General features: G+C 41.8%; 1 protein-coding gene across 1 annotated transcript in view; it reads left to right on the forward strand.

The window, feature by feature from the left end:
- The window catches only part of LOC109917166 (cation channel sperm-associated auxiliary subunit epsilon), a 108,388-nt gene that overhangs the window by 41,695 nt on the left and 47,251 nt on the right, over nt 1-19,442 (forward strand). Inside the window, exon 6 of the mRNA XM_048601374.1 lies at nt 16,944-17,001. Within this exon, the coding sequence (XP_048457331.1) occupies nt 16,944-17,001 (58 nt within the window). The remainder of the gene's footprint in view (nt 1-16,943; nt 17,002-19,442) is intronic.

A 19,442-nucleotide genomic window follows, 5' to 3' on the forward strand; every position in this document is an offset into this window, starting at 1 on the left:
CCTGAGAAGTTTCACCCTGCAATGGCAATTACCCCTTCCTGTGCAGACCCTCTGCAAATGCCTTTTACTCTAGAGACTTGTAACAAATCTATGCGACTTCCCTAATAGTTGCCCAGGAAATGCTAGGCAAATTAAAACTTTGTTTAACACTTGGGTAATTCCAAAACTGACTACCCAATTATCCTGCTGACCCAACTCAATTTCCATTCCAACCCAACCCAACTATCCACCATCTGACTTTCACCTCTGATTAACTAACTACGCCTGACCCAACCTGATTGCCTCTCAACTACTCTGACCTGAGCCAACTACGTCCCAATCCAATGACTACCTCCCCAACTGGACCCAACTAATCGCTCCCCACCCCCACCACACACACACACACACACTCACAAGCACGCACGCATGAACACACACACACACACACACACACACACACACACATATGCACAAATGACCCACAACACTCTCCAAACTGTCCTAACTACCCGCTTTATATACCTCCCGATCAAACCTTTCCCAGCCTTACTATCCCTGACCAGCTAATTACTTCCAACCATCCAGTAACCTAATTACCAACTCGCCTATCTGCTCACCTCAACCACCTACCCTCCTCCTTTTCCCTTGAGGCAGGAAGTCTATTAAAATATTATAATTGGGTAAGAAATTTCCCATCCCATCTCTCTTATAGTTTAAATCTGGTTGACGGTGGACTGCTCAAGGGGGGCAAGGACATTGTTGAGGTAAAGATTATGGAATTTACGGTGAACCAGAAGAAACCGCACACTTCTACCCTGGCAAACTTACTTTATTTATTCTTTTAGATCCTTCACCTGTCATCAGACGTCCCACCCTTACCCCCAACCCTCAGGTATCGGAACCAACTTCAGGGACTGGACCCATTCTAGCCTTAAGGATGAACCTTCCCACCCCTCATGCTCACTCCTTAAGAGCTCCAGCTAACTCAATTGCAGGCTCATTTCTGCTACTACGGCCTCTGCCAAACGTGAATACTGTAGCATGCAACTGTCCTAGCCAAAACTCCTCCCTTTTGCCCCACTTATGAACCTGCCCTATCAATATCAGGGCTGCGGAGTCCAAACTAGGAAGTATATTTAGTTCAAAGTCACAGCATGTTCAGAAATTGAAACAATGTGAGGGAAGGAAAGGTGGTATTATGACAGGGAGGAAAAGTAATAAAACAAAAAGGTACTTTTCAATATTAACATCTCCAACTTTAATTGAAATTTGAAGGAATATATATCAATTTGTGATTCCACAATCAGCACAGCAGCTTTATAGAGGGAAGTGTGACTATATCAACACAGCAATTTGTAAAGTAAAGATTTTTAATGGTAGAAAGGGTGAAGAAGCACGGTAACAGGAGCTCAAATGATGCTGATGGAGAATGTGTGCAGATGTAAGATTTTTAATATGTATTACAGAGTATATTTAGTAAGGATTAATTTTCAAAGCCAGAGGGGTTATCTGGAAGGTGTTAAGATTTATCATGTTAAGACTTCTTGAATACACAAGAGTAACATTTTCTGCTATGTTTAGTGGCTAACCAGTTGGTAAGTAAGCAACTTCATGCTTTTTTGTTATTCACGTGGGATGTCGGTGTCATTGGCTGGCTAACATTGATTGCCTATCCCTAGTTGCCCTTGAGAAGATGATGGTGAGCTGCCTTCTTGAATCATTGCACTCCATGTTCTCACAGTGTAAACTCACAGTTCCCTTAGGGAGGGATTTCCAAGGTTTTGACCCAATGACAGTGAAGGAATGATGATATATTTCCAAGCCAGGATGGTGCCATGGTTTGGAGCAGAATTTGCAGGTGGTGATGTTCCAGTGTATCTGCTGCCCTTGTATTTCTGGATGGAAGTGGTTGTAGGTTTGGAAGGTGTTGTCTAAGAATCTTTGGAGAATTTCTGCAGTTCATCTTATAGATTGTACACACTGCTGCTACTGTGCGTCAGTGGTGGAAGAATTGGATACTTGTGGATGTAGTACAGATTAAGGTTTTAAAGTAGATTTGTAGCTCTGGTTGTGGATGTTGTGGTTGGTTGGCTCGCTGAGCTGGTTCATGGTACAAGTTAAGCAGGCTGTTTTGTCCTGGATGGTGTCAAGCTTCTTGAGTTTTGTTGGAGCTGCATTCATCTATGCAAGTATTCCATCACACTCTTGACTTATACCCTGTAGATGGTGAATAGGTTTTAGGGAGTCAGAAGATGAGTTACTCACTACAGTAATTCGAGCCTCTGGCCTATTTTTGTAGCCACTGTATTTATATGGTGAGCTCAGTTGAGTTTCTGGTTAATGATAGCCCCTAGGATGTTGATATAGGGGACACTTAGTGATGGTAACACCATGAATGCCAAAGGATGGTGGTTAGACTGTCTCTTATAGTAGATGCCCTTGCATGGCACATATGTGTCAAAATTGTTACTACTGAGTCAATGTTGAGGAATTCCAACGCAATTCCTTCCTGGTTCTATAGCATTTAGCAGCCAACTTGGCTGGGTCTATCTTGCAGGTGGGAAAAGACAAATCCAGGGATAGCGACAGTGGTGTCTGGGACCTATTCGTAAACTCATACTTTGCAATATTAGGTTGATGTTTGACTAGTCTATGCTGTAGCTCTCCCACTTCTGGCACTAACCCCCAGGTGTTTGTTCTTTCTGGTGCCTCGGTCAATACCAGTTTCATTTCTTTCTTGAGATTTCGTAGTGATTGTTGCACTCAGTGGCTTGCTAGGCCACTTCAGAGGGCAGCTGAGAGTCAACCACATTGTTGTGCCTCTGGAGTCACATGTAGGCTAGACCAGATCAGATGTGGATGGCAGATTAGTGAACCAGACAGATTACTCCACAATAATGGTTTCATTATCATTCAGTAGTTTCTTAATCCCAGATTTTTTTTATTGAATTTAAATTTCATCATCTGCTGCAGCAGGATTTGTGTTCTTGGAATATTAGCCAATTTTATGGATTAATAGTCCGCCGATAATACCACTTGGCTGCCACCTCCACTTGTTGGAAAACAGCCTAATTAAACCTATGCAAAGCAGTTGGAGTTTCCTAATAATGTTTGAATGATTCAACCAAATTCTGCATTGTCTACAGAAAAGTCAGTACTGCAACAAAGAGATAATTGCTTTTCAACTCCTGTTTGGTTTGGCACTGTCAAATTTCTTACCAAAACAGGTTTGTTAAAAATATACCAGCATGTTCCTTTAGCACCCAGAGCTAAAGAGATATCAACCTTCGTCACACTAGACGGTTGTTTCCAATGCCACGTGATTCCATTCAGGTTAAAAATTGTGTCCAGCAACTTCCTAGAGATTGATGAATGAAGTAGCCTGCGTTCCTAGTTGTGTTGTTTATGTTTATGATAAACTGGATTACATTGTTACTTGAGGGGACAATTTGGAACAACTGGCTTCTGATTAGGAAATTACAAGCAGTAGTTTTATGTATGTAAGGCTGTGTGTCTTGGTGAGCGGCCAGTGTAGCAAAGCTTTTGAAGGGGCATGGCAACTTGGACAGTAGCTCATTGGTTTCTGCATTTAAATGCACGTGTGGAAGCCAAGGTTTCTGACTGATTTATTCAATAATAGCAGTAGGCACTGTTGCCTCACTTGCATTTTTAACATAAAATCCAGTTGATTTTACTTTAAAGGGAAGGCAATGTTGGAAATACTCTCTGTTTAAAAATGTTCTTCTTTTCAACTAAAAAAAATGTAGGGATGATTTTGCAACCCTGACACATTGAAGATAATGGTGGGTAAACCTACAGCTCTGAATTAGGTGTGTTGACCTCCTATTTTTTTATGTTCCTGGCAAGTCACAGTGTGCATTAAGAATCTAATTTTTCAAAATGCCTTTATAAATTTATCTCTAAATATAACATGTCACATATTAAAAATCTCATGTTCGCATGCACACAATATCTGGCTGAACCATCCATTGCCTTAGTTTAGACATACTTTTTTATGTCAGTCTTTGCATTAGTAATTTCACTGTTGAGACTAATAATCGAAGTCCCTATGTAAAAAGGTTGTCATCAACCCAAAATATTAATACGGTTTCTCTTCACAGATGCTGCTTGCGCTGCTGAGTATATGCGTCATTTCCTATTTTTGTTTCATATTTCCAGCATTTGCTGTATTTTTATTTATCCTCTATGTTATCCCCTTTGTCCAACTGCAGATAGCTCAGCTGATTTTGTTTTATTGTAATTACCTAGTTCTCATTGCATCATGTACTAAGATGTTTTATATAGTAAATAATATAATTGTCCTGTTGCAAGACTTGACAAATTCCTCAACTTCGTCCCTACGGCACTCTTGAACTACAAAAGACATACTCGTGATTGGCTGGCTACATAGGGAGAATGTAGCTCCTCATCCTTTAAATATCCAGCTACTGGCTTTGGCTACCAGTTTATCAACCTACTTCAACCCAGCGTGGTCTGCCTTTCTAGATTCTCATCTTTATCATGACTTTGCCTCTCCCTAGGGCATCAGGCAATCTGCTAATTGGCTGGCTCGTTGGAAGTCTCTGTTGTTTTACAGCATTTCAAATTTCTTATTCTTGGGTTCTCTGCCCAACTAACGGGGCCACGACTTCTGTTTCCAGTAGGGTAAGGAGGCAAGTCCCAAATCTACTATGCCTGGAACTGGGATCAAACCCTGTGCTATTTGTATCAATCTGATCCAGTCAAGTGAGCCAGCCAGCTCCTTAAGGAATCTAAATTGTTGTGGAACATACAGTTTTACATGCAAATTATAGCCTGAAAATATTGATAACAATGAAAGAGTGTTCAGTTATTTTCCATTACATGATTGAGCAGGAATTTCTTCTGCTCTTGCCACCTGCTATTAACAATTGTTGGAAGTTAATCCAAACTGTTTGGCCATGGTATGAGCCCATGTTCCTTGGCCATCAACTTCTACAGTAAGACTTGAATCCAAAGCTCTGGCCCAGAGCCCAGTGTGCCAATAGACGCCCTATCATGTTTAGTCAATTTAACTGTCTTGAGCAAACTTTTAAGACAATAGTTAGGGATTCAACAAAATATTATCTCATAGCATTCCCCTATGCCACATTCATTGATCCCATCATATCCATCTGCAGCAAACTGTTCCCTTTACCCACTCATATCTGTCTCCCCATCCTCTTTCTTCTTGTATGTGTTCGCTCTCACTGCCAATCATCTATCCCATTGACCCATTTTGCAGCTTCAGCTTTTGCTGTCCCTTTCCAATCTGCCATTCAACTTGGCCCTCTTTCGCTTTATGCCTTTTTTGTTATTTTCTGTAACATATTTCTATTACTTATTATATTTTTATTTATTTTGCTACATTATTTCCATTGTACATTCCATGTGCACATTTACAACGGAAACTATCTGTATAAATATACCTCACTACAAGTGCGCATTCTGACCAATCGCAGCATTTCTATTGATTAGATAGAGCATCATTCCTTGATAAGTTTGCATAAAGAGTTTCCATTACTGAAGATGGGAAATTAAAGTTTGTCACGCTTTGTGATGAAGAAACGGTTATTTTCTGTTTATTCAATATTCTATTTTTTCTTCTATTACAGATCATAAATTGAATATTCTAATCAAGATGGTCAACAATTTAATGCTTTTTGGTATGGTTGGCATAAACACACTGGTGAGACTACATGTATGGGAACGACATGATTCAAAGATAATCCTCTACTCCAACCTCCTAAGTCAGATTTTTGTAATTAAGTTATTAAATTCTGTAATCGAAGAAGACATATATCCTCTGGACACTGAAATTTATAGTTCCTTATCAACGAAAAGAAATCCAATATGTCCGTTCCAGCAGTTCAAACACAATTTGCAGTACCCAGTGTACTATCTAGACATGGGAGAATCACTGAACTTTTGGGCTGAAATTATCTACAAACGGGAAAATGGATTACAAATAGAAATAATAGATTACAATAAGAATCTGCTTAATTGGATGACTAACAATGGCTACCAAATAACTGCAAAATTTTATACGAGAATGAAGGTATGTAATTATTCACTAACTAGATTTATTTTGACTGAGAGATAGCAGGAACTGCAGATGCTGGAGAATCTGAGGTAACAAGGTGTAGAGCTGGATGAACACAGCATTCCTGCCCCTCTGATGCTGCTTGGCCTGCTGTGTTCATCCAGCTCTACACCTTGTTATCTCTTTTATTTTGACTGAATTGTTTTTCACTTATGTTTTCTGAACAGTATATCACCTTTTACAAATGTTTAATTGCAGGAAGCTCTACTCCTGTTGGCTACATATAATTAGGTATATTTAACAATTAGTGGGCTGGGCAGTTAAAATTGCTTCTGAATTCTTACTGTTTGTTATGACTGTGTTCTTGTTGACTACGTGTTTTCGCCATCAATTTGAATAAGTTGAGGCACCCACCAGAAACTGGCAGAAGCTAGCTGAAAATATGCAACTTAGGACATAGTTTGGACTGTTGTGTTCATTGTTGTGAAGCATGTACTTTCTGCCCAATCATCCGTCAAGTCCCGTGTAATTGATTTCTCAAAGCCACTGAAGTAGTATTTTAAAAACTAGTTGTGTTTGGCTGACCTCATCTGAAACAGCACTGTTCCCATCCTAGAAATTCCTACTGTTCACTCGACATAGCTGTTATTCATGCTTCTGGCTGAATCTAGTGTGTTTTTCTTGCTTCAGCTGGTCGTCCTCATAAAACTGGCATATAATAGTGCCCATTATAAGTAGGTAAGATTTATTGAAGATAAGCAAGGTTAAAAATGTCACAAAGAAATTAAAGTCTTAAATTCTGTTGACATACAAGAAGAAATATCTTTGATTCATTTACTCGAGTGTCTCTTTGAGTACTGTTTCTTAATCTTACACACCTAGCGTATTGGAGGTCTGCAGCCCGGAAAAAGGTGCTTTAGACCATGTGCTCGTCAAAAATATCCCCTGTTAACCTTCACTGCTCCAAGGAAAACAACCCCAGCCTAAAATGTGACCAGAGCATGGTACTCCAGTTGTGGCCTCATCAGTGTTTCTTCAGTTTCAGCATAACCTACCATCTGTTTCACTAATGCCATTCACAGAAGGAAATCTGCTATCCTCACCTGGTCTGTCTACATGTGACTCCAGACCCACAGCAATGTGATTGACTCTTAACTGCCCTCTGGGCAATTAGGGATGGGCAGTTTTTAAAAATATACATGTGTGGGATGTGGGCATCGCTGGCTGGCCAGCATTTATTGCCCACTCCTAGTTGCCCTTCAGAAAGTGGTGGTGAGCTGCCTTATTGAACCACTGCAGTGCACCTGCTGTGGGTTGACCCACAATGCCATTAGGGAGGAAATTCCAGGATTTTGACCCAGCGACAGTGAAGGAACGGTAATATATTTCCAAGTCAGGGTGGTGAGTGGCTTGGAGGGGAACTCGAAGGTGTTGGTGTCCCCATACATCTGTTGCCCTTGTCCTTTAGATAGAAGTGGTTGTGTGTTTGGAAGGTGCTGTCTGAGGATTTTTGCTGAATTACTGCAGTGCATCTTGTATATAGTACACACTGCTGCTACTGAGCGTCGGTGGTAGAGGGAATGGATGCTTGTGGATGCAGTACCAATCAAGCGGGCTGCTTTGTCCTGGATGGTGTCAAGCTTCTTGAGTGTTGTTGGAGCTGCACTCATCCAGGCAAATGGGGAGTATTCCATCACACTCCTGACTTGTGCCTTGTAGATGCTGGACAGGCTTTGAGGAGTCAGGAGGTGAGTTACTCACTACAGTATTCCTAGCTTCTGACCTGCTCTTGTAGCCACTGTGTTTATGGTGAGTCCAGTTGAGTTTCTGGTCAATGATAACCCTCAGGATGTTGATAGTGGGGGATTCAGTGATGATAACACCATTGAATGCCAAGGGGCGGTGGTTAAATTGTCTCTTACTGGTGATGATCATAGCCTGGCATTTGTGTGACATGAATGTCACTTGCCACTTGTCAGCCCAAGCCTGGATATTGTCCAGATCTTGTTGCATTTGAACATGGACTGCTTCAGTACTGAGAAGGTGCAAATGGTGCTGAACATTGTGCAATCATCAGCGAACATCCCCACTTCTGACCTTATGATGGAGAGAAGGTCATTGATGAAACAGCTGAAGATGATTGGGCCTGGGACACAACCCTGAGGAACTCCTGCAGAGATGTCCTGGAGCTGAGATGATTGACCTCCAACAACCATGACCATCTTCCTATGTGTCAGATATGACCCCACCCATCTCAGGCGTTGTCCCCTGATGCCCATTGATTCAAATTTTGCTAGAGCTCCTTGATGCCATATGTCGAATGCAGCCTTGATGTCAAGGGCTGTCACTCTGACCTTACCTCTCGAATTCAGCTCCTTTGCCCATGTTTGAACCAAGGCTGTAATTAGGTCAGGAGCTGAGTGGCCCTGGCAGAACCCAAACTGAGCATTACTGAGCAGATTATTGCTGAGCAGCAGCTTCTTGATACCACTGTTGATGACACCTTCCATCACTTTACTGATGATCGAGAGTAGTGGGGTGGTAATTGGCCAGGTTGGATTTGTTCTGCTCTTTATGTACAGGACATACTTGGGTAGTTTTCCACATTGTCGGGTAGATGCCAGTGTTGTAACTGTACTGGAACAGCTTGGCTATGGGAGAGGCACGTTCTTCGTCCCAAGTCTTTAATACTATTGCAGGAATGTTGTCAGGGCCCATAGCATTTGCAGTATCCACTGTCTCCAGCCATTCCTTGATATCATGTGGAGTGAATCGAATTGGCTGAAGATTGGCATCTGTAATGCTGGGGACCACTGGAGGAGGCCAAGATGGATCATCCACTCAACACTTCTGGCTGAACATTGCTGCGAAAGCTTCAGCCTTATCTTTTGTGCTGAGCTGTTCCATTATTGAGGATGGGGTAATTTATGAAGCCTCCTCTTCCAGTGAGTTGTTTAATTGTCCACTACCATTCGCGACTGGATGTGGCAGGACTGCAGAGCTTAGATCTGATCAGTTGGCTGTGGAATCACTTAGCTCTGTCTATCACTTGCTGCTTATGCTATTTGGCATGCAAGTAGTCCTGTTTGGTGGCTTCAACAGGTTGACACCACCTCTTCAGGTATGCCTGGTACTGCTCCTGGAATACTCTCCTGCACTCTTCATTGAACCAGGGTTGATCTGCTGGCTTGATGTTAATGGTTGACTGGGGTATATGCTGGGCCATGTGACTACAGTTTGTGTTGGAGTTCAGTTCTACTCCTGTTGATGGCTCACAGCACCTCATGGATGCCCAGTCTTGAGTTGCTAGATCTGTGAGAAGTATGTCCCATTTAGCACAGTGATAGTGCCACACAACACGATGGAGGTTGTTCTCAATGTGAAGGCGGAACTTCGTCTCCACAAGAACTGTGCGGTGGTCACTCTTACTGATATTGTCATGGACAGATGCAACTGCAGCTGACAGATTGGTAAGGATGAGACCAAGTATGTTTTTGTCTCACCACCTGCCGCAGACCCAGTGTAGTAGCTATGTCTTTAGGATCCAACCAACTCGATCAGTAGTACTGCTGCCGAGCCACTGTTGGTGCTGACATCGACATCTCCCACTCAAAAGTACATTTTGTGCCCTTGATATCCTCAGTGCTTCCTCCAAGTGTTGTTCAACATGGAGAAGCACCGATTCATCAGCTGAGGGAGGACGGTATGTGGTAATCAGGAGGCTTCCTTGCCCATGTTTAAACTCAAGCCATGAGACTTCATGGGGTCTGGAGTCAATGTTGAGGACTCCCAGAGCAACTCCCTCCCGACTTTATACCACTGTGCTGCCACCTCTGCTGGGTCTGTCCTGCTGGTGAGACAGGACATATCCAGGGATGGTGACGGTGGTGTTTGGGACATTGTCTGTCATGTGTGATTCTGTGAATATGACTGTGTCAGGCTGTTGATTAACTAGACTGTGAGACAGCTCCCCTAGGTTTGGCGCTAGCCCAGATGTTAGTGAGGAGGGTCCTTTGTCTTTTCTGGTGCCTAGGTCGATACCAGGTGATCTGTTCGATTTCATTTCTTTGAGACTTTGTAGCGATTGGTACAACTGAATGGCTTCTAGGCCATTTCAGAGGGCAGTTGAGAGACAGCCACATTATTGTGGATCTAGAGTTACATGTAGGACAAACCAGGTGAGGATGGCAGATTTCCTTCCCTGAAGGACTTTAATGAACCAGATGAGTTTTTCTGACAATCGACAATGATTTCATGGTGATCGGTAGATTCTTAATTCCAGTTTTTTTTCTTGAATTCAAATTCCAACATCTGCCGCGGCTGGATTTGAATCTGGGTGCCCAGAATATTAGCTGAGCTTCTGAATTAATGGTCTAGCGATAATACCACCAGGCCATTCCCTAACCATGCTCATCTACCCAGTGATGGCCTTATCCTGTGAATGAGGCTTAAAAGAAAACAAGAATCCCTCTCTTTCTATCTTATATACACTTTAATACGATCATAAGAATAAATTAGTCAGACAAGATTTCCCTTTCATGAAGCCTTGCTGACTCTGCTTGAGTGGATTATGTTTCTTCAGCAATTTCTGTTTTTATTTATTTTGGGTCTCCATCATCCTACTCTTTCCTTGGTTATTCTGTTTTTCAAAAATTTAAAAAAACCTCCTTTGGGTTTCCTTTATTCTACCTGCCAATGATTTCCCATGTACACTTAACTTTCCTAACTTCCTTTATACGTTCACTCATGTTAGCACTTGTTATAATCTTCAAGGGACTCTGCCATATTAAGCCTTTGGTATCTATGATAAGCTTCTCACTTTTTCCTTACTCCTAATCTTCATGTCCCTTGACATCTAGGATTCTCCTGAAGTGGTCTTACCCTTTGTCTTTATTGAAATAAATTTGTGTGGGCTTTTACTATTTGCTCTTTGAATGCCTTTCATGGCTCTAACAGTTTTATTTGCTCTCAGTTCACTTGGGCCAAATCATATCTTAGTAAAATTAGCTTTACCCGTTTAGTGCTTTTATTCCCAGCCATCCTTATCCTTTTCCATTCATTACTTTCTTAAATGTAACTGAGTTACAGTGACTATCACCAAAATACTCCCCTACTGACACATCTTCATACTCCAGGCTCTTTTCTGGTCTAGAACTTTCCCCTTCTTGAGCCTGGTTCCCCATGGTTGCTGTCAACCTGTCCATGAAGGCAACCAGATCACAATGTGGTAAGACTTCAAATTCATTTTGAGGAAGAGCAATTTGGGTCTTAGACCAGTGACCTGAGCTTAAATAAAAATGAATTCTAGTCAAAAATGACTTGAAAAGGATGAAGCAACCATGATTAACAAAGGTGTTCAAGGAGGATATCCAGTTTAAAAAAAAAGGCATATAAAGTAGTGAAAGTATATATTCTTATCAGATTAAAACCAGATATATAGATATTAATTCATTTGAATTTCACAGTTCACTGAAGATTCCTTCACTCAGGAATTAAAAATTCATGTCTGCTTCCATTGTTTCATTGTGTTAGAAGTGTCCATGCAAGTAATAGGAGAGGGTTGCTCTGTTTAGCTTTGTCCTTGTAATTACTGTTAGAAATTTCCAAACTGTGGCCACCTTATTCATCATGTGAAATGTAGCAACCGTTTTAATCCATCAAATTCAGTTTTAAAATTAAACAAGGAAGTATGTTTTTAAAACAATGTATGAGCTTCATTATATCTTGTGAACATGACAGTCGACATTTCTCAAGGTTTGTTATTACAACTGAACCTACTTTGAAGATTCAGAGCCGCTTCTCATAGTAGTGAGGGCTAAGTTTGTGTTTTGATTGACTATTTTAAAAGATTATTAAAAGATTTAGTCTCTTTGATTGGATTATTGAATAAAAGTTTGTTTTCATAACAGATTTACGACCGGTGGGCGTTTAAAACCTTTTAGTGGATTTCATGAATTAAAGTTTTTTGTTCTAAACTGTAGTGTTGGTTTGATTACATGTTGAGGTCTTATTATTACCTGATATGTATGACATGTTTTACAGAACTGTGCTACAACTTTATGACATTTTGGCCGTGTTAAATACCTCTTATTCTATGCTAGAATTTTCTGTATTCCTGTATGCCCTGCCATAGGATTTACATGTGCTACTTGTAATATTACCTGACAATATCTGTGTGATACCACGAATTGAAGAACAAACATTCATTCTTTCTCTGAAAGTCCATCAGAATGTCTCCACTTCCTCATCAGAATTCCATTTTAAATGATATTAGCACTCTGGACCTCCTTCAATCAGAGTTTCAGTGTGAGCCATTCATACTCACTTACTAGTCTGCCTGTTCTTGCAATTGTTCTGTCTCCTTAGCTTCAACTGGATATTTTGTGATTATTGACAAAGCTATAAATTTCGCTCCTGTTAAATTATTCCCCAGGAATAAATCAACTCCATACACAGGTGATTTCTTGACTACCCCGATTCCCATTAGCCTAGACAATGGGACTTTGTACTCTGAAACCAGGATATACCATTTACCTGTCTCTTTTACCAACACTTTGGCTTTCATTAAACTCTCTGGAGAAAAATGAAATCCTTCTCCATCTGATCTAACCTTGTTAACCAGTCTACCGTGCGAAACCTTGTCAAAAGCCTTACTGAAGTCCACATAGACAATGTTCACCACTCTGCCTTCACCAATCCTCTTTGTCACTTCTTCAAAAAATTCAGTCAAGTTAGTGAGACACAATTTCCCTCACTCCAAGCCATGTAGACTATCCCTAATCAGTCTTTGCCTTTCCAAACACGTGTAAATCCTGTCCCTCAGAATCCCCTCCAACAACTTACATATTGATGTCAAGTTCAGCAGTCTATAGTTCCCTGGCTTTTCCTTACCTCTTTTTTTCAATGGTGGCACTACGTTAGCCAACCTCTGGTCTTCTGGCACCTCACCTGTGGCTATCAGTGATACTAATACTTCAGCAAGGGGCCGAGTAATCACTTCCCTGGCTTCCCACAGAGTTCTAAGATATACCTGATCAGGTCCCAGGGATTTATCCACCCTTATGTGTTTTAAGGTATCCAGCATCACCACCTCTGTAATATGGTTAGTTTTCAAAATATTGCTATTTATTTCTCCAAGTTCTCTAGCTTCTATATCCTTCTCCAAAGTAAACACTGATGCAAAATACTCATTTAATATCTCACCCATCTCCTGAAGTTCCACACAGAGGAGGTCTTGCTGATCATTAAGGGGCCTGTTCTCTTCCTAGTTACTCTTTTATCCTTAATGTATTTGTAGAATCTCTCTGGATTCTCCTTAATCCTTTTTTTTTTGCCATCATTACCCCAAGAAACCTCATCAGACAGTAAAGCATAAATTTCATGTGATTTATCTGTCAACTGAACATTGTCCAGTCTTCATCTGCCCAATTCATTTGTCTTTCTATTTTCTTGCATGATATGAAGAATGTCTCCATATCCTTTTCCTCAAATTTTGGTAACGCCTGTACAAACTTGGTGGACTTCAATTTATGACTCAGATTTTCTCCAGCAGGGCCTGCATCAATTATCTGACATCTTCTGTTTCAACAGAATCATTTTTAGCTTATGTTTATGTTCCTTCACTTTCTCTTCTCTTTGCAATTCTAAAGCTAGTTTTTGCATTTCCATTTCCTATCTTCTTAATTCCCTCTGCCCTTCCTTATCTTAGCTATCTCTGTCTTTTTATCTCTAACAGGTAAAACTTCCACCAATACACATGCCAAGTCAATCAAGCTGGTCCTTGAAAGTTCCCTCTCAGTGATAATTACTATCTGCAGGAAATCCTTTGCTGTTTCCAGTGCCATGTCTTGGATATAGCACAGAACCTGAATGTTCCTTCAACAGTAATGTATTAATATGACACCCACATCCTCATTGCCTCTGTTTCAAACCAATCCTGTCAAGAGCACCCAAACTTAGTTATGCCTTACTGGATTTGTGTGCTGGAAATCAAGTCCTGCTTTTCCTAGAGTTGTCGCAAAAGTTAAAGATTTTAATAAAATCCATAAAATTTCTTCATTGACCATATTTTAGACACACGTTGACCAAAAGCATAGATCAGGTTTCTGTAATTAACAAAAATTTATTATTATTACAAATCTATAGATTCCAGATATAGATAAATAATTATGAACTTTTGACTACTAGTTAAAACTCTCACCCCCTTATAAAACACTCCTTACAGGCACATACAGATGGATACATTTTTAAAAATGGGTGTACAGGATGGAGGGAAAGACTGGAAAGGTTGTTCACTTTTATAGACCAAGTATTGTCTTGATTCTGGACAAATCTCCATTCATATACCTGACTCCTGCTTGTCTGAAATAACACAGTGTGGAGCTAGAGGAACACAGCAGGCCAGGCAGCGTCAGAGGCGCAGGAAAGCTGACATTTCGGGTTGGGACCCTTCTTCAGAAATGAGGGAGGGGAAGGGGTCTCTGAAATAAATACAGAGAGGGGGGCACGGTGATAGCAGGTAGATAGTGGAGCGGATAGGTGGGAGAGAAGATGGACAGGTCAAGGAGGCAGGGATGAAGCTAATAAAGGTCAGTATAGCTAGGTGGTGGTGGGGATTGGTCAGTGAGGTGGGAGGAGCGGATATGGGAGAAAAGACAGACAGGTCAAGGAGGCAGGGATGAGAGGGGGGCTGGTCTTGGGATGAGGTCGGGGAGGGGAGATTTTGAAGCTCGTAAAGTCCACATTGAGACTATTGGGTTGTAGGCTTCCAAGGCGAAATATGAGGTGCTGTTCCTCCAGCACCGGATGGCATCGTTGTAGCAATGGAGAAGGCCCAGGATGGACATGTCATCCAGGGAGTGGTGGGGGGGAGTTGAAGTGGTTTGCCACTGGGAGGTGTTGTTTGTCGCGAACCGAGCGTAGGTGTTCTACAAAGCGGTCTCCGAGCCTCTGCTTGGTCTCACCAATGTAGACGAGGCCACATCAGGAACAGTGAATACAATAAACCACATTAGCGGATGTGCAGGTGAACATCTGTTTGATGTGGAAGGTTTTTTTTGGGGCCTGGGATGGAAGTGAGGGGGGAGGTGTAGGGGCAGGTGTAGCACCGCCTGCGGTTGCAGGGAAAAGTGCCGGGGGTGGTGGGGCTAGTGGGGAGTGTGGAGCGGACAAGGGAGTCGCGGAGAGAGCGGTCCCTCTGGAAGGCAGATAAGAGTTTGGAGGGAAATATATCTTTTGTGGTGGGGTCAGATTGCAAGTGGCGGAAGTGGTGGAGAATGATGCGTTGAATCCGGAGGTTGATGGGATGATACGTGAGGACAAGGGGATTTCTGTCTTTGTTTTTATTGCGGGGAGGGGATGTGAGGGCTGAGGTGTGGGAAACGCAAGAGATGCGGTCGAGGGTGTTGTCGACCACTGAGGGGGAAAGCTGCGGTCCTTGAAATACGAGGACATCTGGGATGTTCGGGAGTGGAACGCCTCATCTTGGGAGCAGATGTGGCGGAGGAATTGTGAGTAGGGGATGGCATTCTTGGAGGAAGGTGGGTGAGAGGAGGTGTAGTCTAGGTAGCGGTGGGAGTCAGTGGGCTTAAAATAGATATCAGTTTCGAGTTGGTGACCAGAGATGGAGACAGAGAGGTCCAGGAAGGAGAGAGAGATATCAGAGATGGTCCAGGTGAACTTGAGGTTGGGGTGGAAGGTGTTAGTAAAGTTGATGAACTGTTCGAGCTCCTCATGGGAGCACGAGGTGACGTCAATGCAGTCATTGATGTAGCGGAGGAAGAGGTGGGGGATGGGGCCAGTGTAGCTGCGGAAGAGAGACCGTTCCACGTATCCTACAAAGAGACAGGCATAGCTTGGGCCCATGCAGGTACCCATGGCCACCCCCTTAGTCTGTAGGAAGTGAAACTGTGCTTTCCTCACTGCTTGCCCCAATAGATGCATAACACAATGGGTGTTAATAGCCTCCTTTAATAAAGTGCAGTAATCCTTTACACAATCCTTGTTTTTTTTTAAAACAGTTCTTTTTCCCATTTCAGTCCACAACCAAATGCAGAAAAATAAAAAGATATGTCTCTTTCTGAAGAAGGGTTTAGGCCTGAAACGTCAGCCTTCCTGCTCCTCTGATGCTGCTTGGCCTGCTGTGTTCATCCAGCTCTACACCTTGTTATCTCAGATTCTCCAGCATCTGCAGTTCCTACTATCTCTGGTCTATATAGTGTGCTGCATTGAGAAATTTCCTGAGTCAAACATCCTGCCTCAGAAATCAAAATCCAGTATTATGAATATATTCCTAGCCCTTCATTCTGGACCCCTCCTCAAATGGAAATATTTTCACTCAAGCCCATGGTTACCCTTTCTTACTTTTTTTCCAGAGAAAAGAGCCTAGCCTGTTCATCTTTCCTAATGGGTTATAGCCTTTTGGCTTTGGAATCATTCTATTAAATCTTTTCTGCAAATCTCCAGTGCCTGCATGACTATTTTTAAACATTAGTGTAACTGCTATTTGCCTCTGCAATGCACAAGCCTGTCTGTGGTTTGACATGAAGGTTTGGGACAGAGCAAGCAATCAGCAGCACACTTCTTATGTTGCTGCTGAGGCTCCAGAAGTAACCAATCTGAGTAAGTTGGTGCATCTGATTTTTCATCAGACATGAATATTTATCAGGTGGACATAATCATAATATTTACCTGTGCTTGCTGTTGGTTCAGCAAGCCACAGCAATACTGTAAATGATGATGATATTTTTAGGACCTATGGTAGCATTAACGGTATACTGAAGAAACTATTTATCATTTTAGTCAATTATGTTTCAACACAAAAAAGACTACAGGCGTTCAGAAAACTACACAAAAGACCTGTGAGTATTTTTGTTTTGATCTTCTTTGTGATATTTATCTTAAGATAAATGGCTTGGACTCTAATTTGAACCATGCAGCCAATCTGGCAATGGGAGATTCCTGTAGGTTCTGCCCAATTTCGTGGAAGGAGTTTATTTAAATTCTTACTCCATTTCCTGGTTGTTAGCCAGCCAGTTTGAGAAACAGGAAATGTGTCAGCTGGGATGGTCCGATTTGTTAGCCAGGAGCCAAGGAGTAGAGAAAGGATTGGAGTGAACTTTGTGGAAGACTAAAGAGGACATCTGGAGGGTGTGGGATTGATGGGGTGTGGCTAAAGATTATTTTGGAAAGCTAGAAATTGAGCGGACTATGATTTGATCAGGATAGCCACAGAAAACATCAGAATAATGATGGCCATGATTGGACATTGAGTTGGCTGTGATTAGATCAGATGGAGGTGCTGTGATTGCATGGAGAAAAATAGGTAAACCGGATGGATGGAAAGAAGCACTCTAGGTCTCATGTATCACTTAATGACATGACCATAAAAAATGCATATGGCATATGTTAAGGGCTGTTTAAATCTGCTTACTTGATGGATCTGGCCCTTTTAGCCTCCCTTCAGCTGCCAAGCTTCCCAAGCCATGGGAAACACATCTATCAGGTTAGACTATCCAATAACTCCTTGTGTTGAAGATAATTCTTTCTTGTGGGTGGGGTGAAAGTGGAATGTCACTGTTGGTTAAGGATTTGCAGATTGTTTATTCATGAATGATATGTTAGCATCGCAGGACAACATTAAAGACATTGGTTGTTGGCCAGAAGAGATAGTGATACATTGTTTGCTTGATGTGCAGCCTTTTTTTTGGTCTCTTTCATCATTCTCTTCCAGTGGTGGTGTTTCTTACAGATCTTGATACTTTTTATTTAATGATAAACACTATTTTGGTCATGACTGAGCATCTGCTTTCCTCATGAAGTCTCTTACGAATTTTTTTCTTGTCCCCTGCATTAACAGGCTCCCTGGCACAGATCTGAATCAAGTAGCTTTCTGGGCAGTATTCAATCAGGCACACTGATAACATGTCCCATTCATCTTAGATGTGAGATTATCATGGCCTCTATACTTGGCATGTCTCTGCCATGTTAGTTCTTTTGTCCTTGCAGTTAATTCATAACACCGTTCTGATAAAGCATTGGTAATGCTGTTCTAGAGCTGTGATGTGGCACCTAAAAGTTATCCAAGATTCAGCAATGTATAGAAACATGGGGAGAAACATTGCCTGGTAGTCATTTAGTTTATGCTAGGTCTTATGTCATATTTCTTGAAAACTCAAGTATGTAATTTTTGAGCTACCATGTAAGAACAAATCATGCACCTCTCCATCAATGTTTACTTTATTGTGATAGATAGCTTCCCAGATAATGGAAGCACAAGACATTTTTCTACATTCAATTGCATTACCATCACTAAATCCCCCACAACAACATCCTGGGGGTTATCAGAATCTGAAATGGGCTAGCATTTATGTACTGTGGCTACAAGAGTAGGTCAGAGACTCATAATTTTACAAGTAACTCACCTCCTTATTCCACAAAACTGTCCACAATCTACAAGAATAAGTCAGGAGTGTAATGGAATGGAATACTCCCCACTTGCCAAGTTGAGAGCTATAATAGTTGTCATAGTCCCAGAGAATGATGGGGCTGTCTCTCATTAGAGAGAGATGATTGGTGGTGACTTTAACTTAAGGGTCACCATGTCTCAGGCAAGGGACCTACCAGAGAAGGCAGGATCTTCATGGTAGCCTCAGCCAGAGAATGAACTGAACCTGCATTGTCGATGTTACTCTGCATCGCAAACCATTTGTTCAGCCAACTGACCTAACCGACCTCCTTTGGATAAGTCGCTAATAAGCAGCTCCAACAACACTCAAGTAGCTTGAAACCATCCAGGGACAAAGCAGCCCAGTTGACTGGCCCACATTAACAAAAAATTCACTCTCTCCACCACCAATGCTCAATATCAGTAGCACCATCAACAAGATACATTGCAGAAATTCACCAGTGCTTCTTAGACAGCACCTTCCAAATCCATGACCATTACCATCAAGAAGAACAAGGACAGCAGATACACAGAACACCAGCACCTCCAAGTTCTCTTCCAAGCCACTGACCATCCTGACTTGGAAATACAATGCCATTTCTTCCATATTGCTGGGTCAGCCTAATGGCATTTTAGGCCTACCTTTAGCAAGCAGTTTGCAGTTATTCATGAAGGGAGCTTACCACCATCTTCTAAATGGCATCTAGGGAGGCGCAGTAACGGTATTTTAGGCCTACTTATAGTAAATAGTTTGCAGTAGTTCCTAAAGGGAGCTCACCACCATCTTCTAAATGGCATCTAGGGAGGCACAATAAACAGGCAGTGACAATGATTTTTTTTTTCATTCATTCATGGGATGTAAGTGTTCACAATGAATTATAATTGTAGGCTTTGGAGTTGATGCAGATTTAGTCTTGCTAGTATTCAGGAAAAGTCTCACGCTTTCATAGGCTCCAA

Source organism: Rhincodon typus, chromosome 9, assembly GCF_021869965.1.
Source record: "Rhincodon typus isolate 14 chromosome 9, sRhiTyp1.1, whole genome shotgun sequence".
Lineage (NCBI taxonomy): Eukaryota > Metazoa > Chordata > Chondrichthyes > Orectolobiformes > Rhincodontidae > Rhincodon > Rhincodon typus.